The sequence below is a fragment of the Parasteatoda tepidariorum genome, chromosome 11 (genome assembly GCF_982258835.1).
Source record: "Parasteatoda tepidariorum strain Cologne lab strain chromosome 11, Ptep-v5.0, whole genome shotgun sequence".
Taxonomy (NCBI): Eukaryota; Metazoa; Arthropoda; class Arachnida; order Araneae; family Theridiidae; genus Parasteatoda; species Parasteatoda tepidariorum.
The window spans coordinates 75,497,300-75,521,962 of NC_141765.1; the positions used below are offsets into that span (position 1 = coordinate 75,497,300).

The following is a 24,663-nucleotide window of genomic DNA, read 5'->3' on the forward strand; positions in this document are numbered from 1 at the left end:
ATCTACCTCTCCACAGATGTAAAATTAAACACCTCAGGTTGAAACATATATACCTCTGGAGGTATATTCAAGGTATATTTAAGGATAATTATGAGGCACTCATTTGCACCCTTTTCAACTTTAACGACGCATTTAAATAACAACCTTCTTTATACCTTTAAAATATACCTCGTTTATACCTCATTTATACCTTGATTTTTTCATAAGGGGTCTCTCAGAAGTGTAGGGGGGCTCTCCTCTCCTCCCCACACTGTATATATATATAGATATTATTGTTATTATTTGCCGGATTCGAATTATCTGAACCTCACAAAATGGCAATCAAGAATTCGAACTTCATAATTCGAATTGTCTTAAAAATAAACTAAAATTAAAAAAGAAAACAATAAGATCATGTATTCCGTCTGCAGGGAGGAATGATTAAGGAAGATAATGAGTAAGGAATGATATGATAGCAGTTTTCACTAAGGAAATGTTAAAGCTCGCTTGAAATGGACATTTTTTAGAATAAAGATGCAAAAAAATTATCTATTTTCTTTAATTGAACATTTAATTACGCAAATATCGTGTAAAAAATTTTAATGTTTGAAGGGGCCATTGTCATTTATAAAATGTGCCTGGCCTGCAAAAGGAGTGCGTCCTCGTTAAACTGCTCCACTCTTAAGTGATCGACGGCCTACCACTATTCGTCTCAATAAAAAGTTGAAAACGTTTCATTTTTTCACTTAAATATTTATTTCATTCGCAATTTTAGAAATTTGTATTCTCTTCAGGTGACTTTGCTGAGTGCTGAAACTGGAGAGATGATCGAAACAAAAACAATTCCTCATCTTGAATTAACAGAAGCTATGCTTATTCATGGAGAAAAATCTGATTTTATATTAGGACTTAAAAAGAAGGTAATAAAAAGATCTTTTGGAAATATAATGAAAATAAATCATTTCTTATAACATTTCTATGGCAAATGGCCTTTGACAATGTGTGTTTGAAAATTATTGTCTACCAATTTTTCTTTCATTGATAAAGAAATCTTTTTCCTTCATTACTACACTTAATATATATTTTTAGAATCTTTATGAAAAGCGAAAAAGTATACTCATTGAATTTTTCAAACTTATAAAGCGAAGAAAAACGAAAATGCTATTAAGATCTAACAAATCACAATTGCGGAAGGGACATTTAATCAAAACAGGTATAATTGAATCCAACAATCAAACCAGTCTTCTTTAACAGCTTCTGTTTTTCTATTAATTTCTTATTTAATTCTAAAAACAAATATTAATGGACACTCTTTATAACATGACAGTGTGTTTAAAAACTACTTAAAAGCTTTTTAAGGGTGCTTTTTTCATTGGATGACGTCCTTAAACGTTCCCATTTCCAAAATGTTTAATCATGTCGGTTTTTGTCACGAATAATGACGTTGTTTTCACACAATTCTATTCAATATCTTCGCAATTCATTCAAGCTCAAGAAAAATTCCTAATTATATTTTGGGAGATTTTCGTATCGTGATCAGACTAATTGTCAGGTCTTGGCAACTTTCAGACAGCAACCCGCGAGAAATGAAAAAAAAAAAAAAATATCACACAAAGTGACCAACTCTAACTGTATCAGCCCCCAGGCAAACATCTAAATGTTTTTTTTTTTAAAGAATTGCAAGTTTAAAATCTATTTGGCACCTTGGCGATTGAAGTTGGCTTGACAGATCACAATACAGAAATGTCCCATCATATTTTTTTTAAAAATAAAGAATTTAAGAATATTTCTGAGTGCTTGAAAAGTTCTCTTAAGTAGTGTTTATTTTTTATTCACCCTGCATGAGTTTTTAATTTTTTCCATGTGTGGCAGATTTCTGATAAATTGAACCCATTAAGGACAATTCTTTGACAAACAAATCCCTAAGAGAAGCTCTTTTAGGGAATAAATTTTTGATATCTTATATGTTCTTTCTAGCCCTGTGAAAGTCTGAAAAGTCAAATTTCTGCATCTGTAGTAAATATTTTGACAAATAAAGAAGTAATTCCAACAAGAATAACTGAAGAGATTACACTAATGGAAATGGACGGGAATGATCTGAAAACAATACTATCTCAACAGTTGGATTACGACAAAAGTAAAGTGTTATTATCTAAATAGAATGAATGCTGAAATCCACTCTAAACAGTATTTTGTTTATTTCCTCAGTTTTTACAAATTTTTTCACTTGGAGTACTCAACTGCTTAAAATCCTATAAAATTAAAATTTGTTTTTTTTTGTATGGATGGTTGACCCTGTAAGCACAGATGAGCGTTAAAATTCATTACTAAGCGTTAACTTCCACTACTTCCGATTGATTTTTGCTCCCAAGCTTGATAAAACAAGCCATTCAATATTATTATACTTTTTATTTTATTTTATAACCGTTGAACAGCAGACCCAATTTTTTGGGTTTACAATTACTAATGTTCAACTCCGTATCCTTGTCATTTTGAACCCAATCCAGAAGACAAGGGAGCTCCTGGATCAAGTATTGGGAGAAATTTGCCTTCTTGGAGGACTTTTTAATGGAACTAACCCGCATTTGCGCCGCATGGAGAGGAAAACCACGGAAACCTCCCATGGTTAGTCTGATGACGGGGTACTCTAACCCATGATCCGTCGGTGCAAGCCGGATGAGGAATTCGTATCGACCTGCCATCGCTGGGATTCGAACCCGTTTTACCTCATTGGAAGGCTCTATTTCCTGAGCCATCACGACTCACATTATTACACTTGCAGTGTTCACAATATTACACGTTCTTTCAATTTATTTTGCAATGAAACAAATATCAAATGATTTCGGCCACAAGCATGCTACTCAGAAAATGACATCTATTTTAAACTATTATAGCCAAATAATGGATAACACCCAAACTGTTATTTATGTCGTAATATTCTTAAATTTGTTTTAGGCTCTATTAGAATTTATAAATTGCAGAAAACACTTAGGAATGATAAAATTTTGCGTAAATTTGAACAAATATCACAATAATGTAAACACATTGCCTTATAACATTAGCGGAGGGATACACTGGAAGTTTTCATATTATTATTTACATTTAGTCAAGTTACTTAGTTTATTTAAAAGATATTTTTTTGTACTTCATTTCTCTAAATCTAGAATGAAAGTGCGTATTTGATTGTTGTTTCGATTGATTTGATTGGATTAAAAGTTGTTTCAAGTCATGATTTTTATGAAATTTATAGTGCACAACATACAAATTTTTTCCCCTTCAAGTTTTAGCTCTAAAGAAAATTATGCAAATTTTTTCACTAAAGTGTTTACATTTAATTAATGCTTGTGTTAAATTCTTGTAAAAAATTCAGAAGTTGAATTTTAGATAAGGTATAAAAAAAACTGATACTTTCTCGATGAAATCAAATCCACCCTTTGTATTAACTAATAGAAAGAAGAAAATTTTCTTTTTTATGAACATCATGTTTGCTTAATACAGCGTAATAATTATTGAGCAATAAAATTTTCAAAACTAATTGATGTCTATTTATTTTTGTAGATAGGGTTTATAGAAAATTCAGATTGAACATTTAAAAGCGATATTTGAGTTAAAATGTAGCATTTTAATGTAATATAATTTTATAGTATGTGAGGAAAGCTCTTTCGATAATGCCAACCTTCATCTATCATAAGTTATTCCAAGATTGATTCGAGTTAGCATGTCTCATATACTAGTGAATTGATGTTTAATAATTGTAGTGGTAGTTACGCCCAATACTTCCCCACCAGAATTTTATCATGGATGGAATTTGGTGAACCACTAGATGCCGTATTTGCGAAAGACCGGGAAATCTGTCTTCCCAGCGAGCCTGACTGAATAGTCGTAATAGGTTTAAAACCATATTATATTAAAAACTTATTCAGAAAATACATTAAAACAGTGTTCCTCATTGTACAGAGCTCTAAAAAAATGAAAAACACCCTGAATAGCTTTTGATTTAATCATTGGATCTTCACGTACTAAAATTCAAATGGTTTAAAAGGGTGATCTCAAATATCCTTATTAACACTAGATTGCTCAAGGAAGTCATTTTGACTGCTTTTAATTTCAATTAGAAAAACAATGATGTATATAATGACACAATTTCTTAGAATTGTTTACAAAATATAATTTTTTGATTGTGAATATTTACTAGTAACTTGTTATATAACTGTAAATATAGTATAAAAAATATTAAAAATTAATTTTAAACAAATTTCTTTACACATTATTTATACTTTTACAATCCAGTCATTTTGACTGCTTTTGGGCAATATAGATATATACTAAGTTTCAGTCTTTCCCCTTTCTAGTGTTAATTAATGCAGATGATATTTTAAAAAAGTCGCATATTTCAAATTTGATTTCTCAGGAATATTTGAAAGATTTCGTTCAGTTTTTGTACTTCGCCATGCGAACTTACATTCTTTAAAATGATGTAAAATTCAAAAAAATATCATAGCCATGAAAATCACTTTAAATAACTATAGTTCTCAGCCTAATGCAAATGCAGAGTTAAGAAATTTGAGCCTTACCTGTAAAATGTTCCTTAACACTAGAAAGCACTTAACACTTAGTATATAGGGGCGAGGGGGGCACATGTGAACAAATTTTTTTATTTCCTCATTTTTCTAAAAATATCATCAATTTCTCACAGTAAAGAAGTCCATATGTTTAAATAGTCTTTTCTTTTGTCTTATGGAATTTTTTGAGATTTTTCAATAAAATATTTCTTTACTTTATGATATTTTAGAAAAATGACTTCAATTGTTCACATGTGCCCCTATGGGGGGGCACATTTGAACAAGATTAAAAACACAAACCAATCATCATATTTAAAAGAAAAAGATCTTTAATATAACAGATATAGATACACATTATACTGAAGGGGTTGTAGCTTACTATGTGGATTTATTGGGTTTATTTGTTTATGTGAATTTATAGAATTTATTGGGTTAATTTCGTCAATTGGGTTTTTCGCAACTTCATGTTCCTCAGGAGTTGTAATGGGCCTTTTTCTTTCTTCTCTGATACTCTTTCATGCTTTTTTCCCATTTTCATTCAAAACTTAGAAAACAATGCAGCATAAAGAATATTTAATTAAATAAGGATTATTTTTACATATATTGCTTTTGCAAAATAGGTTTTTTACTAAGAATAATAATATATTTTGAAAATTATTTTAAACTTAACTTTTTAAGTAATAAAATATTATATCTTTTTGCTTTTTGTAAACATTATACAACACAAAATTGTTGACCAACCTTTTAATGAAAAAAAAATTTAAAAGAGAAAATTAACAAGTAATTAATTAATTATGGAAAATTAAATAATAATAATTTTAAATGCATACATACTTTTTAAACTTGTATTAATTATGGAAAATTAAAAATTAATAATGGAAAATTAAATAATAATAATTTTAAATGCATACATATTTTTTAAACTTATAATATCATGAAGATAATAATCTTAATGTTATGTAGGGGCACATGTAAACTGTTCACATCTGCCCCAGATGTTTTGTTCACAAGTGCCCCATCATCTTTCTTAAACCTAACTTGAAAAATAAAGAATTTTTAATTGAGTAAGAAAAAAAATTGTCATAAACTTACCTGAATGTTCATATAATGGTCTGCAATAGTTAATTTTAGCTTATTAGTTGATTTATACTATGTTTTCACTTGAAATAGCAAGTGATAAAAGTATATACAACACCAGCTGATACAAAGAAATTGTCAGAATAGAACAACAAAATGACTCATTGTTCTGAAAGTTTTGCAGAGAGGTAGGACTAATACTAGCATCTATTGAAAATTTTTCAAGATTTTTTATTTCGAATCATATTGGTAAGACATACCATGTTCACATGCACACCCTGTTCACATGTGCCCCCCTCTACCCTACCTATATTGCCCAAAAGCAGTCAAAATGACTGGATTGTAAAAGTATAAATAATGTGTAAAGAAATTTGTTTAAAATTAATTTTTAATATTTTTTTTACTATTAACAGTTATATAGCAAGTTATTAGTAAATATTAACAATAAAAAATTATATGTTGTACAAAATTCTAAGAAATTGTGTCATTATATACATCATTGTTTTCCTAATTGAAATTAAAAGCAGTCAAAATGACTTCCTTAGGCACTCTAGTGTTAGAGAATATGTCTCTAAAAATAGAAAGAAAATACTCCTACGAAAAATGACTTTGTATGTTAAATAAAAAAATCGAGCAAAAACTAAATTCTAAAGACATATATGTTAGCAAAAACAGCACTTGATCAGGGGATACACTGTCTGCTAACGCACTTTCTTTAGTCAGCGTTTAAACCAAAAGCCTCGTAATGGATAAACTAAATAAGAAAATCTACTCAAAAATTCAATGATACATCTTTATTTCAATATTTGAATTTTTGATTGCATTTTCTTATTTAGTTTATCCATTATGGGGCTCATACTTATCTTTAGAATTTAGTTTTTGCTTGTTTTTGGCTTTTAACTTTTTATTTAAATTGTTTACATCAGATAAATTTGGTTTTAGCTCTTTTCTATTTTGACTTATTATTTTATAGTTCTTTTTCTCAAAATTTGCTTTAATCAAATTTATACTTTAATTGTAAGAAATTCTGGAAGTGAAGTATGAAATTTATGAATTATGAAATGTAACAAAATACATACGTATTAAGGCAGAGTAAGCGGGCATACTTTATTTCTGTTTAACACTGGAAAGACTGAAACTTAGTATATACCTATATTTCCCAAAAGCAGTCAAAATGACCGGATTGTAAAAGTATAAATAATGTGTAAAGAAATTTGTTTAAAATTAATTTTTAATATTTTTTATACTATATTTACAGTTATATAACAAGTTACTAGTAAATATTCACAATCAAAAAATTATATTTTGTACAAAATTCTAAGAAATTGTGTCATTATATGCATCATTGTTTTTCTAATTGAAATTATAAGCAGTCAAAATGACTTCCTTGGGCAATTTAGTGTTAATATTTTAATAATAAACAGAAATAAAGCTAAAACGAGGATAAAAGGTACAAAGATTTAGCAAATAATTTTAATTATAATTTTTGTTAAAATAATTTTAAAATTTCCTAAAGAACATTAAATAAGTCAAATTAAATGTTTAAAAGTTAAGCATAAAATGTATGGCTCCTTAAACAATGTTTAAAATTTTCATAAATTATGTAAGTCAAGCTACTAAACAGCAAAATCAGTAATAGATAAATAGAAAAATTTCATTCATCTTAAGGGTACACTTGTTTCCCTCTAGTTCCACCCTGATGATTTTTAAGAGGCATAGAATTTTGATTGCAAATGGTGTAGATAAAAGAAAAATGTTTGCAAGCAAGGAATTCTCCCTTGTTAAAGAACTTTCCATAAAAGGAAATTATATCTCATGGTAATTTTTTATAAATGGTCCAGAAGTAAACTGTTATAGAGCTATTGGTAAAGCTCTGATATTTTAATTTATTAGATCATATTCTAATACATTTCTGTTTTCATTTCAGGTGAATTATATGCATCCAGTTTCACAGGTAATTTCTTATACATGCTGTTGTTATTGTTACTACCACATCAGCAAACCTGCTATAGCAAATTTTTAAGGCAGAGGGTGCCATCTATGGCCAATACACACACATCACAGTCCGTTTTACAGAGAGAATCCATTCATACTTCATTCACAGATCGTAATTTTGACCTGAACTAGAGAATTATCAATCTCCAAATCAGTACCCAAAGAGGTACTGATTTGTTATAAGAATATAGAGGACTTGGTGACTTTGACAGATTTAACGTGCACCAGTCACCATTTAATACGCTTTCTTTTGACTGGCAGAACTTGAAAACATGCTGTCGAGAGCATGAGCCCAACGTCCCACCGGTCAGAGTATCACGTCATAATACATAATTATATTTAATTTTATAACTAATTTGAGCTGTGATGTCTCAATCTTATAAGGCGTTCGCCTTTCAATGAGATGAACCGGGTTCGAATTCTGCATGCAGCTTGCACCGACCATAGTGCTGACGTAAAACATTCTCAGTCATAGACGGATCATACGTTTAAGTCCCCTTGCAGTCAGCCTAGCTGTGGAAGGTTTTCATGGTTTTCCTCTCCATGCAACGCAAATGCGGGTTAGTTCCCTCAAACAGCCCTCCATAAAGGCAAATTTCTCCCAATACTTGATCCAAGAATTCTCTTGTCCTCTGGATTGGGTTCAAAATTACAAGGCTACGGATTTGAACAGTAGTAGTCGTGAACCCAAAAAAATTGGGCCGGCTGTTCAACTACGGTTATAATCTATAAATAATTTAATAATTAATATTAGTATTTTGTTTTATTTTACTGATGCTTATAACAATCATATATATAACCAAAAGCATTTAATAAAATAAAATAAAGAAAGAAATCAGTGGTTACTAACTGTCAGATGAGGGAAATCACGTGGTCTGTGGTGCAAAAAGGAAAACCATCATTCCTAGTCATTAGGCCTGTTTGCTTGATCGAAGTTCTTGAATCTGAGAGGAATTTCTCTCTCCAAGAAATTGGATGATTCGTCGACACTATCCAAGTTCTTGAATGTCGCTGATTGGTTGGATGAAAATCCTGCCTTCATATTCAACATAATAAAATCATACTTACATTAATTTAATGACTAAATAAATTCAACTAAAGTCATAACATCACAAATAGATACTAACGGATTAATTTATTAGGTTTAAAATTTATGAAAACGTACAACAAAATGACATAATATGATGCCTGCTTCTTCGAACTTTAGAAGCTGATTGGTGGAGGAAGGAAAAACTTGGATGGAAAGTAGAACATGCTCTAATATGATCCAAGAACTTCCGAACAAAACAAGTTTCCATCAATTTCTATCAATCTTCGTCCAAGAACTTGGATCGTATAAACAGGCCTTTTAGTTTGTGATAGTCAGTTGTAATTGCCATTTCTTCAGAGTAGTAGTAGGATGAAGATTTCAGAACAAACCAATAGAGTGGACACCCATAAATTTATAGAAAATATCAATTTATATGAGCAATAAAGATTTTCTTAAACTAATATGAGGTGAAGAACAATCTTCATCAAACATGATTTCATTAGTTTTGAAATATCATAAAATATTCTGCATTTGAACGCATGTAAAACGAATGATTATAGGGATGTCCAAGCCAGAGACTGAACTATATCACTTGAGTAGAATAAATCAATCAACTGAAGCAATTTAATTCTTTTTGGTATTGGACGACCGCATTTCTGATATCTATCTATCTATCTATCTATCTATATATATATATATATATATATATATATATATATATATATATATATATATATATATCCAGGGGGCAGAGGACAGCCTCCCCACTTTTGAGATACTTTGGTCGCTGATTCTTAGAAAGCGTGACGTCATAGACTTGAGGGGGAGGAACCCTCTCATATTAAGTTGAGGACAACTAAGACATAAATCAACTAAACATTTATTAACAACTGAAACATAACAAGATAAAACAGAAACATAAAGTTAAGTATGAGTGTGCACAGAGTTGGATGCTGGATATGTGGAAAATCTCACCAACTGATTCATCGATTCTGGGTAGACATATGCTTGGAAATCATATGTTCAAAAAAGTTTTGAAGTAAATTCTAAAAAAGTTCAGTTCATCTTTGGAGTAGGGCTTGAGTTGTGGTGAGGTGATCATTATTGAGATGGAGAGACCCCATTAAGTAGAGATTGAAGTAGGCTTGCAACTTCTTAATTTTTAAGGAGCTCCTGCAATTATTTCACTAGTGAAACTAAACAATGGGCTGTAGATGCAGGCGTATCCTTGGTCGGTGGTCTTTTTCGACTGGGGCGGGCCTCGCACCCAGTGAAACTAGAGGTGTGGTTCCCCTCGCAGTTACAGCATTTGGCGGGAGAAGTTCTGTCCTTTTCGCATTGGTATGAATAGTGGAAATCTGCACACTTCATGCATCAGCTGGTTGGTTCAGGGACGTTGAGTATGGCCGAAGCCCTGGTATCGGAAACACTGTGGCGGGCGCCGGCTACCACGGAACCTCTCGGTGCTAATAGGAATCTGCTTGATACTCGAGATGGAATAAACCATCTGCTGATTGGCCAGTGGAGTGATGATGATGAAAAGGGGGAGGAGCCTATAGGCTCCGTCCACCCTCTTCTTAAACTGGATGACTCTATGGGAATTGATGTCTAATTTCTCCATTTCTAGAGAAATATCTTCAATTTTGAAATCATCTGGAAGCCCTCGGATGAGAATTTTTGCTGAATTGAGTGGGCTCAGGCACTGGGAGGGAAAATGGAGTAGAAGTGCTGTTAGTAGTCTTAGTAGTGGTTCCTTGGGCTTGCTTCTTCTTCTTTTTTCTCCTCTTGGCCGGTGGTTCTTTATTGTTTTGGATTTGGGACTCTGTTTCTGAGGCCGAAACCTCTTCACTATGCTCCAAGTTGTTCTCATTTGCTGGTTTCCGGTGCTGGAACAATCGTTTCAGGAGTTGTTTCTATTTCTGAGGATTCCTTCATCGTTTCAGGTTGGGTTGGAATGGCTGTTTCCATAGGCATAATTTCTTTATCAGGTTCCTCGGGGAATAGATTATTTCTTCTGATTTCGAGAGATCTCACTTGAAATTCCCAGATGTAAGGTGGCTTCTGTCTCTCTCTTATTTGCCATTGCACTGCAGCTTTACTTCTTTCAATTTTACTATCAATGGATTCTTTAGTGACACACGTGCTAGCAAAGTCAGAGCAGTACTCCAAACGCTCTTCGTCTGTTTCCAGCAGTTCGAATTCTTCACCAGGAGTGAGTTGCCGCACTGGCCTTTCGGCTCGCCGCTTCCCACCCCCGGGCGAAACGTTGATCAGACATGGTACGCACTGAGCTAGTTTCAACACAACCGCACTCTGCAAAGGCTTGAGTAGATTTTCTCGCTCTGTGCACAGAGTTGCTGGATGCTGGATATGCATGGAAACTCAGTGTTTGGCTCGAAGCGCCACTTACTGATTCATCTTATTCTTTTAGACATATACTGTAAAGACATAAAATATAAAAGCACAGGAAAAAACAGTTATTAAATGTAAGAGGTGAGTTTGGAGATATCTCCACTGTCAAGGATGATGTTGAGCACTTTAAAATTAAATTACAATGTTAAATAATAATAAAATAATGAGTTAACAGTTAGCAACTTTTTACAAAAAATGGGATGAGTAGGTAGAAAATTATTTACAATATATACAAAAGGGTTGAAAATTATTTACAAAAAATATATGTATTTTGAAGTGTTCCTCTGAGAGCACAGCGACCCGGCCGTCCCGGTGATTACCGCTTGTACCGGGTTGCTCGCTGTGTAAGTTAACAGGAATGTGGCCCACCCAGTTGGGACCCTTTCGGGTTGCTCCTTCCCCGAGCGTGACACATCCTGGTGTTATGATTAGTGTGTGTTTGTGTTGTTTGTGTTTTTAAAATACTTAGACATAATACAATCAGAGCTTAAGAAAGCTGTAATTGGGCTGTAGCTGACATTATCCTTAATAATATCTATGTTTAGTAATAGGTTAAAGTCCGAGGTCATACATTTCGTAGCGTCACTAAAGAACTTTGTATTTAGTTTAGCAATAAATTCGTTAATATTATCAATGTTAAGGTCTTTCCTAAGGGAGTCATTGCTAATTGCATTTGGGGCGCCTAGCATAAGTCTTGGAATTTTACCCTCCGTATTGGATAACATTTTTTTCAAATTATTAGTCATAGTATTTAGGGCTGGGCATGCATACGTGAGTATTGGTCTTACGGCTTGTATGCAAATTAGTCTTTTATTCGCCAAATTGAGTTGTGAATATTTGCCTAGAATTGGGCTTAGTCCAAAATAAGCACATTTTGCTTTTTTGTTGATATCGTTTACATGTGTACTCCAGCTTAAGTTTTGGTTTATCGTAACACCTAGGTATTTAACTTTGTTAACTGGTTTGATAGTGGTGCTAAATAAGTTGATACTGTGATTGAGCTGTTTTTTATTATTAAAAATAATTTACTGGCTTTTATCTGGGTGGAGTTTGATCTTCCATTTAAGACACCATTCTTCAACGTGTACTAATTTCATTTGGAGTAATTCAACCGCTCCTTTGGAGCTCATTGATCTAGTGATTATTGCGGTATCATCCGCATATAGGGGGACCATTTCATTTAAATTGCTATTGTCTATGGGGAAATCGTACGTATATAATATATGTAGTGTGGGCCCTAGGATCGAACCTTGTGGGATGCCAGCATTAACTTGTTTATAATCTGAGTAGACGTTGTTTAGTTTAATCCTAAAGTACCTGTTGTTCAGGTAGGAGTCAAGAATATGTAGAATATCACTGGGGAAATTCATATAATGAAGTTTGACTATTAAGCCCTTATGCCATACTCGATAGAACGCTTTCGCGACGTCGAGCAGGATAAGGGCCATAGTTTCCTTCTCAAATTTACCATTGCTGATGAATTCTAGAATATTTATAAGTTGTTTAGTAGTAGATAAGTTGGGCCTGAAGCCATATTGCTGAATCATATCAAGAAAGCTATCTAATCGCTTTTGCAGTATTTTTTCTAGGAGTTTGGAGGTGGTTGGGAGTAGGCTGATTGGTCTATAGTTTTTAGGATCATCAGTACATTTGCCTGGTTTTGGGAATAGTATAACATCTTACTTTTTCCAGTTGTCCGGGAAATAATTAAAATTTAAACAGGCATTGAAAATGTTTTTGAGAATAGGAATAATGCTTGGAGGTGCATTTTTAAGCATCTCATTTCATACAGACTCGTGGCCAGGGGCCTTTCAATTCTTTAAATTTTTGATGATTTCATCGTCGCTGGCATTAGCTATGGTATTATTGCTGGGGGTTGAGTTTATGATATTATTATAGGTTAGGTTAACATGAATATCGTTGTTAGGGCATGAGATGTTGTTAAGTGAAAACTGTTCTTGCATGACAGTAGAAAAAACCTTTGTTTTATCATTATTTGTAATGCAGTTTGGCCATTAAATTTTAGTGGTAGGTTCACTGGAATGGGTTTTCTTAAATTTCTGGCCATTTTCCAGAGCGAGTTGTCATCTCTGTTCAGGCTTGCAACCTTATCGTTCCATAGCTCATTTTGAAAGTTTTTGCAATCATTTTTGATATCCTTAATGAGTTTGTTATATTCAGTTTTGTAGATAGGGTTGAAGGTTCGTTTGTAGTATTTAAGTAACTTGTTCTTATATCTAATTTTATCCTTTATGTATCTGGGTAATTTGAAGTTGCTCAGGTCTATTATGCTTTCAGTGGTAGCCTGTTTTACAGCATCAGTAAGCTTGTTATTGAGGGATTCGATAGCATTATCAATATCCGTAGTGGTGTTAATAATAGTTGAATTCGGGAGTGACTTGGTTAAAATAATATGATACAGTAGCCAATCTACTTTTTTTTCTAGTTTGTTTACTATCATTTTTTGGAATGCAGGTCGTAACTAGAACTGGGATGTGATCACTACTTCGATCATTTATGACTTGCAGAGCAAATGGAGATATCATGTTGGTTATCATTATATCAAGAATGTCTGGATTATAACCATGATGTACATGATAGAATGTGGGGTCCACGGGGGCATAGATAGTGAGACCTAAATTTTTTGTGATATCATGCAGCTTTCTGCCTTGTTTATTAGTACTATTGCATCCCCTGGCATTCAGGTCTCCAAGGACAATCGTGTCCATATTAGAGTCGAAGTAGGCTCTAAAAAGATCTTCATTGATCTCATTGTTAGGTAGGTTGTAAATTGACGTAATTTAGATATTATTGTTATTAACCTGTACTATGACAGAGGTCTCGTCAATGTTATTTGTAGTTTTAAGATTATATACAGTAGAGTTAAATAGTTTAGATACATATATCGCAGTACCACCACCTCTATTGGTGATTCAGTCACATCTATAGGAGTTGTACGTAGGGATGTTTAGCCTTTGGAAAGGCTTAGCGTGGGTCTCGGTAATAGCAATTATATCTGGTGAGTAGTCCGAGATGAAATCTATAAGCTCAGCCATTTTGTGGTAATGTTGTTGGCATTCCACAAGATTATCTTTAAGGCAGTAAAAGTATTATTGCTGTTCATTTTGTTCCATTAAAGTTTCGTCATTTTCCTCATTTTCTAGAGGGTTTATCTTAAGTTGTGAGGTAACTTCGCTAATGAGATGCTGTAGATTTAAGGATACATCAATAGCTTGTTTTAATAGTCGAGGTAGCATTGAATCAACTTTATTATGATCGCCCTTTACAGCATTAGCGTAGGATTTGGGGAACTCGCTGGGAGTGATTGTGGATTTCCTTTCAAATTCAAAGGATTTTGTTCTATTTGAATTATTTTTCTTCTTTTCTAATATTGCAATACATTTTTCACATTTACAGTAATTTGCAGAATGATCTTTTCCGCAGTTACAACATTTCGGAGTTATCATTTTTCCTTTATCGCAATCTTTTGTAAGGTGAGCTCCTGCGCACTTCACGCACCTTGCGGGGTGACTGCAGTTGCTTTGGCCATGAAAATAATTCTGATCTGTGGCATTGTGTAGGCCTGTCGTTCTTCTTATAATATGTTCGTTCTTCTTATAATATGTTCTTATAACGTCGTTCTTCTTTCTATTTCGATTTTCATACTGCTAAGATATTTTACGCTATATATTTTTTTGTTTTGCATTGTTTTGTCTAGATCAACTACAAATATGGGCAGTAGCCCCCATCCCCCGCCCTCAAGCTATTGGACGCATTCTTGGGCAAATTCTAAATTTCCTCCCCCCCCCAACTATTCGTTTTATTTAGTGTAAAAATTTCCCCCCCAAGCTTTAAGTGGGCGCCTGGTGGGGGCCCCTGAATATGGGTAGTTTTCTTTTATCGCCATCTCTACTTCTTCTCTCTAGCTGAGTGATTTTACTAGGGCATAGCCCGTGAGTTTCAAGTTCTGCTTGTATATTTATTATAGGCGTGTCTGCCGGGAGTTTTTTAATAACCACTCTGAGCTTTCTCTGCTCTGGTAACGAGTAGGTATGATACGCAAAGCTGCCTTTTTTTAAGATGGGTTTCAATTTGGTTTCTGGTAGCCATATCCTTTGTTTTGATTACAAAATTCTCTCCACTCATTTTTCCGTTAAAGTCAGTAATATTGGCTGCATTGAGCTCTTCTCTATAGTAATTCCATTTGAATTTACTATCTCTTACTATGAATGGGGGAGGGGGTAAGGTCTTTTTTGGTATTTGAAAATTATCATCTTCCGAGTTGTTAACATTATCCACGCTATCCATTTGCTCATTATTGTTGCATGGGGGAACTTCTGTTCTTTTAACTTTTTTAAATTGTTTGTGAGAGTTAGATATGGGGGGTGGGGGGAATCGGTGTCTAAATCATTACTCTGGTTTTTATCTAAAAATGCTTTAAAAAGGGTGGAGTCTACTAAATGTTGCTCATCCTAAAATTTAGCTAATTTGCTACAGGTAAGATTCTGGAGTTCAGAACTTAGAGTAGAATCGTCTTAAGGTTTCTTTTTATAGTTTCCGAAAGATTCATTAAGTTTTTTAGCGTTATCATAAATATCTTTAGCTTTAGTCTCAATTTCATTTTTATTATCACCGAAGAACATACAGCAAAAAACTAGTTTTAAAGTGCTCTCAACCATATTTGTAAAGTCATTTTTGACTGAATTTTTCGTTAATATAATTCTCATTTTCGGTATCCTCATCGGTAGTCAATTGTACCTCGTTTGTCATCTTATTTTTCCTTTTTTTTGGATCTTTTTGTCCTAACCGTGTTGGGTTCTGAAAGGATTCCAGTCGGTCCGTGCGGTTTGGGCGTAGCCGTCCCCGCCGGTGCCGAAAGGGTGCCAGACAGCCCCGAATCCTGTGATCCTGATCCATGGATCGCAGATCCTATGTCCCTTTCATTAACGAGCTCTGATAAGAGCTGGGGTGCATAGGTATCTTCAGGATTGTTAAGTTCTACTAGCGGGATGCCCAACCGCTCGGGGGTCTGGCCCCCGCAGCACTTGGACTGCCCTTCGTTAGAGTACTCCAAAGTCGGAGAAATCTTCGTATCGATATCCATCTGCTTGCGGAAAGAATCCGTAAGAGCCGCTGCTAGAACACGACCTACTCTCTGTTTGGTTCGATGCTCCTCTCTGGTCGGGTCTGGTCTCCTGTGCGCAGAGTACCTATACCTATGTCAAGTATTTACCTAAGTTTCGGCCCCGCCAGGAGTCCTAACTCATTCGTCTCAGTGGTTATATGGTGTTTAGCCTAAGCTCAATTCAGTGGGGGGTATGAATAAAATACACAGTGAGTTATGAATAAAGAGAAGATATATACAAAAGATATTTACAGGAATAGAATAATTGAAGTAGAATCTCAGCTCCTGCCTGCCTCGCCTCCCCTCTTGCGGGCTTCATGGGTGCACAGACAAAAGCCTTGATTTGTCGAAGAGAAATAATTACAATTAGGTGGTGAAGCGTTTGGAGAGAACGCCGTCTGAGAGAAAAAATACCGTTGCCGGGCTGTAGTTAATGTTATCTCTGAGAAGTTCAAAGTCAAAAATTTGGTTGTAGTTGCACATTGTGCATCTTGTCGAGTCTTTGAAAAATGTGGCACATAGTAGAACCATGTGTTCTTGCATAGAGCTAATTTTAGGTCATTTCTAATATCACTCATTCTAAGTCTGCGGGGAGCTCCCGTGAATCTTCTGATCATTTTATTTTTGATGGTTTCCAATTTTCGCTTTTGTGTGGGCTTTAGGGCGCTCCAAGCTGGGGCTGCATAACTGATTATTGGTCTTATGCATTGCAGGTATAAGGTCCTTTTTGTTTTAAGGGTTAGTTTTGAGTTATGACTCAAAATTGGTTTGAGGGATTGGAATGCACCTTCAGCCTTAGCTGTTATTCTCGAGATATGAGAGTTCCAAATCATGTTATGGGTGAGGGTCACTCCTAAGTAGAGTTCGAGCAGAGTAAAGTTCGAAGCTTCTTAAATACTAGGGAAAGATACAAGGTTGCCGATCGTGTGTGTGTGTCATCCAGCTGATTCCTTTGGCAACTACGCTCCATGCCTGGCACCACAGACTTAACATGTTACTCTTTTGTTTCTAACTTTTCTCCTACCAATTATGACATCCAATCTTCCATCGGACCACCTTTCTCAAATATTAGTGTTTTTTTTTTGATCAAAAAATAAATTTCTTCAATACATAAAATTTATAAGAAGAAATTTTATGGATGGTGTTTTCAGTAGAAATGTAAACAATAACAATTTCGAGCTCGTCACCTACTCTAGTTCCGGTTAAAAAGTTTGCAGCTGCTTACTACATGTTATTCTGATAGGCGATGTTTTCAAACGGATAATTTTGTTTTCAATAAAAGAAATAAATGAGATAATTTCTGAGCTCAAATCTGCCTTATTTCATAATATATTAATGTTATTATGTAACTCTGGGGAGTTAGGAGTGAAAATTTGTTTTAGTTATTTTGTTATTTATTATTAAAAAAGGTGAAATGGTTGCTAGATTTTGAATAACTCGCTTTTTTGGCAGTCTTGATTTGGCCTCTTTCCATAAGTTTATTACTGTTTGTTCTTGTTGCAAGTTGCGCACCATCTTGCGTTAGTGTTAACACTTTTAGCATTGTAAACACGAGTATTGTAAACACAAGTAATAAGTAATCAAATACATTGTTTGCAAAAATCTCAAAACACAACGATGCCAAATGGCTTTAAAATACAACGGAAACAGTAACCCGGAAATTTAGGTGGTACCTATCTTACAGCGTTCCCTTGAGTGAAAAACACCATTCATTTTTAAGGAAAAATTATTTGTCCCCGTTGTTAAACAAGCGACCCAATTCGGACTATCAATGTTCAACTACGCAGCCTTGTAATTTTGAATTCAGCTGACAAGGAAACTTCTGGATCAATAAATTATTGGGATAAATGTATCTTTATGGCAGACTTTTTTGATGAAACATACCCAAATTGAGTCACTTTGAAAGGAAAATCACGAAAACCTGACTAGCACGTTAGCCTGGTGGTAAGGGGACTCTAACCCATGATCCATCTACCACTAAGGATATTTTACGTCAGCACTGTGGTCGGCGCGAGCCAGGTGTAGAATTTGTATCGACCAGCCATTGCTGGGATTCGCGCCTAAGTTACCTAACTGATAGGCAAGCTCTCAATCCCCTTAACTACCACGGCTCAGATATTTATTCGGAAAATTTTATGTTTGTTATTTGAGGAAAATATTAACTGACTAAAACTAAATTTTCATGACTGTATAATTATAAATAAACAAATCGCTCTATAATTTATTTATGTTTCTATATATATATATATATAATTTCGAAGTCAATTTAATTAGAAACTTAAACTTACATAAAATGCAGTTTTTTTTTTTGGATCAAAATTTTAATTTATCCTTTATAATAAATTTTGTCAAGACATAAAATATTATAGCAGAAAATTATTTTTTTATTATTATTTATAAGATTATTTTATTGTTTAGAAAAATTATTTGGATACGAGTTACCCTTTTCTGGATGTTATTTCAGAATTTTTTTACATTGATTATTTGTGTTACTGACTAAATTAAATTTACATGACTGTGTTTGTTTAAATTGATAATTTTGCGGTCTCAGTTTGTTGGAGGTGTGGCAATTTATTATTACTTTATATATTTTATTTAAGTTTTTGAAAATAGAAAAACGATATTTATACCACATTGTTTAAAGAACTCTTGTTTCATATAACTTCATTTATTTCTTACAGTTGTTCTGAATAACGATGTTGTAAGACTTTTTGTTACAACACAACCACAAATTAGCCATTTAGCAAAATCAACAGCGATCAAAAGTATAACTCTTTCGAATTGGGATACATCAACAGAGAAATCATCACACTGTGTTTGGAAATACTTATAAAAACCATTTAGTGAAAATCATTAATTGTTCTTATGACTGTATTTTGATGTTTAATAAATATTAATACGAGCGTTATTGTTATGGTTTCATGCTGAGTTTACATTCACAGTCGTTGATCCGAATTAATCTTTCAGAAGTATTTCCATAATATCACCTGTGGCAGAATTTTTTCAAGCTATTTGCGACAAAACTCACTAGAACTTATACCTTTCTGCAAGACACTTTTAATAATAATAAACATATATGTAACTAATTTAAAATAACAAAAACGCTGTTTGCGAAAAAACATATAATTTTTTTAAAATTGAATACGTAAAAATATTTTATTCTAGTATTATGGGTGATATTCTCGCATTTTTGGGGGGTGAGGGGGAAACGCACTAATTATTTCCTTCTTCGCATTTTGTAAATAATCACAATTAAAAAAAAAAAAAAAAATTATGAAATCCATTGCCGAAAAAAAGATCGACGACGAAATCACGCGAATAGGACCCATAAATGCGTGTTTCGTTTCGAGATTTGATTGTTCTAATAAATATCATATAAGAAATATCGGATTTAAAATCTATGGAGAAATCAATAGCAATAACTGCTAAAAATTCGATAAAATCATTTCCTTAAAAAGTAAAAACTCAAATGCACGATTCGAATTTTCCATATTGTTTGAAATATATCGAGACATTTAAAAACCACATGACAATCAATATAAATAACTGACGAAAATTCAATCGAAACATTACATCGATTTACGATACTATCGGCGAAAATTTAGCGCGTCAAAAAGTGATTAGCTGAATGTATGACTCAAATATTACGTTCGAATTTCTGTATAAAAGAAAAGTCAAATTTTTTACTTTTCGAAAGAAAAGTCTTTCTGCAAGAACTCTGTAATGTTCTGCCACGGGGAATATCGGAAATAAGTGTATATTCGATCACTTTATATCTAAATTTTATTGTAGTCAATTTTAATACTCTTACTGTAGAATGATGATTCCCTTATAATGTTTACAGAAAAAGATTAAAGAAATTAAATATACATGGAGACTTTACAGGTTCATTTTCAAAAGACAAGATTCTCTCTCTTTGTTTGGGTTAAAGCTGTAATCATAAGATTGGATGTGTATTAGAATCTCTATTATAATGAATGGTTTTTGTGCAGAATGGATGCATTTTACAAATAAAGATAAAATTTCTAATTAATTAACGATATGCAAAGTGATTTTATTAAAGTTCTCATCTAATAAGAAGGGCAAATCTACAATTAAAATATACTTCTTTTTAGGTTTAAGATCCCTTAATTCTATTTGGCTATTTAAGATGCTCTAAACATTATTTTTTTATTCTTATTGACCAGTGTGATTCTGATTAACTATTTGATTAATCTGCAGAAAACAAATGAATAGAACTACGGGATGTAAAAACTGCAAAAACAATTAGTAGAAACGGCAAACTTTTTTTTTCAATTCAAATTTCTTTTCTTTTTTTTTCCAAACAACTACGGGATGTAGAAACTGCATGCAGAAAACGCAAACTTTTTTTTTCAATTCAAATTTCCTTATTTTTCAAGATTTAGGTGCGACAATGAATTAATGAGTCTTACATTAGTATCGAAATAAAAAGTTAGCCATTACATTGATGGTTAAGAAAAGAATAACATATTTTATATTCGCTTTTTATAAAATTAAAAAAAATGAAATAATTAGTTTAATTTAATTCAAATTCGATTAAGTATGATTAAAAAAATAAATTTAAGACATTTTAAAAGCTAGGAAATATGTAATGCCTATTTGTTGCGGCATCACAATAATAATCAACATTAAAAGATACCTTTTAGAATTCATCTGTTTTTCTTACACTCACAGATTGTCTTCTTGAAATTACATCCTAAATTCCTATCGTTCATTCAAACATTCATATTAATTACTTGTTTTATATGCATCTAAATTTTGTTTTCGTTGAACCTCTCCAGCAGTTTATAGAATGTAAGGTTAAATACAGCACTTCGACGGGTATTTGGCAATACCACACTTTTTTACTGTTGTACTAAAAATCAAATTAACTAACCAACAACCTTACGAGTCTATAACTTGCACATCGCATTCACTCTAACTTGAGATTACCAGATGAAAAATAAGACAAAATATGCTTTCGCTATGCTTTTAAGTTAAACCAAAGTAGTTATTATAATTTATTAAAAAATATAGTGAGGATGTTTTTTTTAAAAAAAAAATTGTACAAGAAATATTTGCGAAGAAATAAAAATATTTTATTAATAAAAAATAATCTAAAATTTTAATAGCATGTTTTATTGGAATAATATTTTAAAGATTTTATTTAACTTTTATTGTAAGAAAAATGAAACTCACAACCTGCTTTAGTTTAAAGATGTTCGTGGTTAAATGAATCTTAATGAAAGGAAAATGTAAACCTTTTCAATGTAAAGATTTTTCAAGAAGTTAACAAATGCACATTACTTACTACAAAAACAATAGGTAATCTAAAAATGTTATCTGTAAAGTAATAATTTCGTACAAACATAAAATAATTCATATTTTTAAGATTTTAAAGTATGATTAAAAATTCGTCATATCCAAGGTTCTCACTCAAATCAGGAAGAAAAAAAAATCACACACAATCTGTATACATTACACACAATATATTTAGAGGAAATACAATTGCTGTGCTCTTGTGTGAGCTATATTGGGCTAACTATACTAGTTTTAATTGCAGGAAAGAAAAAAAAAGAACAGCTGAAATACCATCCTTAAATATCCAATAGATTACACTTTAAGTGGTCACTATTTTTTATAAGACGAAAATAAGAAATAAGATTCCGTTTTTTCAGACGATTTTAAAATTCTCTGTTTTTTCCCTGTTCTCCTGCGGAGTGGCAACCCTGATATCTACAAAGAGGGGGGATGCATAAATGAAGAGATTTTACTTTGATAACTAGAATTAACTAAAATTCATATTTTTCTTTCTGAATTCTAAAATGATTCTATAGAAATATCAGATTTTATATAAATGATAAATAATTTTATCCAATTTCATGTGAATTCAAACTAAGGTAAATAACGTTAAAGAGCACAAAAATATTATTAAAAGCAGACAGCTGTTTCGGATGCTCAAAGCACAACCTTCATCAGTGCAACAGAAAGAAATGAGAGAAAATAAGAGTAAATATATAGAGAAAGGTGAAGTCACAAGGGGTCTAGAGCAAGGGCCAATAGGAGGAAAGGGTGAAAGGATGACAATGAATGGGAAGCAAGGAGCAAAAAGGTGGGGGGGGGGTAGTTAGGTTTAATCATAGATTTCCAAACAGGAGAAAGATAAGGAGCGCTGCATAGGTCATTGACCAACAGTTTGGAATTTTTGAAAATATTATAGGACTCATAAAAATCTAAATCAAAAATTTAAGAACAATTTTGAATAACTTTAGAAGAAAAATCAAAATTATGATTAGAGTCCCAACAATGTTGGGCAATAGATGAGCATTTAAATTCTTGTTTTTTGACATGGCACTTTAAGGCACGCTTAGTTTGGCCAATATATGAAAGGCCGCATTGGCAATTAATTTGGTATATACCCCAGCTACTTTGACCGTCAATGGGCTGCTTGAGATTAGAAAATTTTATCTTATTAATGGGACTGAATATAATATTAAAATCAAACTTCTTTAGGATATTAGCAACTTGCCGACTTATTTTAGGAAAATAGGGTAAAATGACTAAATTGTTAGAAAATTCTTTGGAAGGTTTATCGGCAGGTGATTGTGATTCTTTTTTCCATACGAATTGATTAAAAGAAAATTAGGAAAATAATTGAGTCATTATGTGAGTTTTAACAGTTATTTTATCAATTCAAGACAGAAAATCTGGAGTTAGCCTGAATCTTATAACAAGTTCAAAATGAAACTGTGTAAAAAGTTTAACTTTATAATAGTTTTATTGTAAAACAATATTTACTGAATTACTTTTTTTAAAACCATTTTTATTCCCCTTTCCATACTCTTCATTGACAAAACAATTTATTTTCAAACTCAAATTGTTGGTTTTGCAATATATAATAGTTTTTTTTAAATAGAAATCACAAAGTTGAATTTATTGATAATAAATTAGATAAAAATTTTGCATTGACACGTAAGAGATTTATTATTTTTTCTTAAATAATTATTACGAACACATTATTAAGCTGCAAAAATGTCTTCTATAAATTTGTTTTTTCCCTAGAAGTCTTAATTGCCAGTTTTGGGAACTTAAGTTCCAAATCAATTAATGAAAGTAGAACCAGTTCCCATTCATTTGTGAATAATTGATTAATTCTTGAATTCTTGCAAGTTAGACAGGGCAGACTTAATAGCAAGCAGGGACCCTCTAACATGTTATATTGTTCAAAATCGCACTAAAAAACTTCACATACATAAAATAAAGCATTTTTAAGATATACAATAATTTTAACAAACTTTTTTATCACCCCAAAATCTAAATGCACATAAAATAAAAGATTTTTTAAATTATGTATATTTTTTATTTAAAAAAAAAAAATAAGAGATGCTAACCAATTGCAATCCTTAAATAAGAAAATAATCTTCAAAACCAAGAAACTAATTAAAAAAACACAAGGGTTTGACAAATAAAAAAATTCAAAAGGTATGAATTATTTCATCACATTATAGAAGAATAGTCACATTAAGAAAAATAGATTTTGGTTGACTTTTTAAGTTTTCCTGGTGATAAACTATTCAATTAATTGGTGTTTTATTATTTATAGAAAAAAAATGCACACTTTTCATATAATATATTTATTTTAAAAATATATAATGCAATGTTTTTGCTCATAGTTTTTTTTTAAATACAATATATAAAAAGTTAGATTCTCAAGGACTCCTGAGTGCATGTGTAAAAACAGTACTGAAGTTAGCTGAAAAAGATTGAGAAATTTTAGCTTTAACCGTTAAACTTAAATATAGATCATTTAGTCCCTGAAGCTTCGCTTACATAAGGTTTTAATGTAATAATCATTTAGGAATAAATGAACAGACACTTAATGGCAGATATCTTTATTTTGAATGAAATCTATAAAGGTTTTGAAGAAGACAAATTTTTCTTGCACAAATCAAACATATTTTCATTCAAAATTCTCTCTTCAGATTTGCTACTAATACAAATAAAATAAATAATGAGTTCTGCCTTCAATCGAGTATGTTACTTTATTAGTTTTAAAAAATATAATAGCACCGTTGAGCTAACCATTAAGTCAATCACAATGTCCTCTTTCTGAAAGACTGCAGTATTTCACCTCAACTTGAAAACAAGGAACTTTAAATAAAAACTTGATAGATTTACAATTTGGAATGAATAGAAGCCCAAAATGCACAGCATTATGTACAAAACTTAGTCCAAATGTGATGAAAATTGACACATGAATGACATAAATCACAACAAGATCACTTATTCACTTTGAGACATAGGTGTATGTGCGAGAAGGCGATCTTGTAGATGCCTCAGAGGTTGTAAAATTTAGAAAGTCCCATATTAGTATAGTATCATCGTGAGAACTGCTAACAATTTGAAACTCATCAAATTGTAATCTAAAAACACGACCAGAATGCTCCTGGAAAGAAAAGGTTAAAATTATTTTGGGTAAAGAT

The 24,663-nt window shown here is 32.3% G+C and overlaps 2 protein-coding genes across 4 annotated transcripts in view; one reads left to right on the top strand and one right to left on the bottom strand.

The window, feature by feature from the left end:
* The window catches only part of LOC107452999 (uncharacterized), a 108,494-nt gene extending 89,406 nt beyond the window's left edge, over positions 1–19,088 (top strand). For both annotated transcript variants that reach the window (XM_016069652.4, XM_016069653.5), the window contains exons 7-10: positions 774–899; positions 1,957–2,116; positions 7,546–7,572; positions 18,862–19,088. In XM_016069652.4, coding sequence (XP_015925138.2) covers positions 774–899; positions 1,957–2,116; positions 7,546–7,572; positions 18,862–19,013 — 465 coding nt within the window. In that variant the 3' untranslated portion in view covers positions 19,014–19,088. The remainder of the gene's footprint in view (positions 1–773; positions 900–1,956; positions 2,117–7,545; positions 7,573–18,861) is intronic.
* Positions 19,089–24,056: 4,968 nt separating this feature from the next.
* Positions 24,057–24,663, bottom strand: part of LOC107452997 (F-box/WD repeat-containing protein 1A) — a 103,740-nt gene continuing 103,133 nt past the window's right edge. Inside the window, exon 11 of one of the 2 annotated variants that reach the window (XM_016069648.4) lies at positions 24,057–24,626. In XM_016069648.4, coding sequence (XP_015925134.1) covers positions 24,468–24,626 — 159 coding nt within the window. In that variant the 3' untranslated portion in view covers positions 24,057–24,467. The remainder of the gene's footprint in view (positions 24,627–24,663) is intronic. The other variant, XR_006226361.3, reaches the window with a different exon arrangement.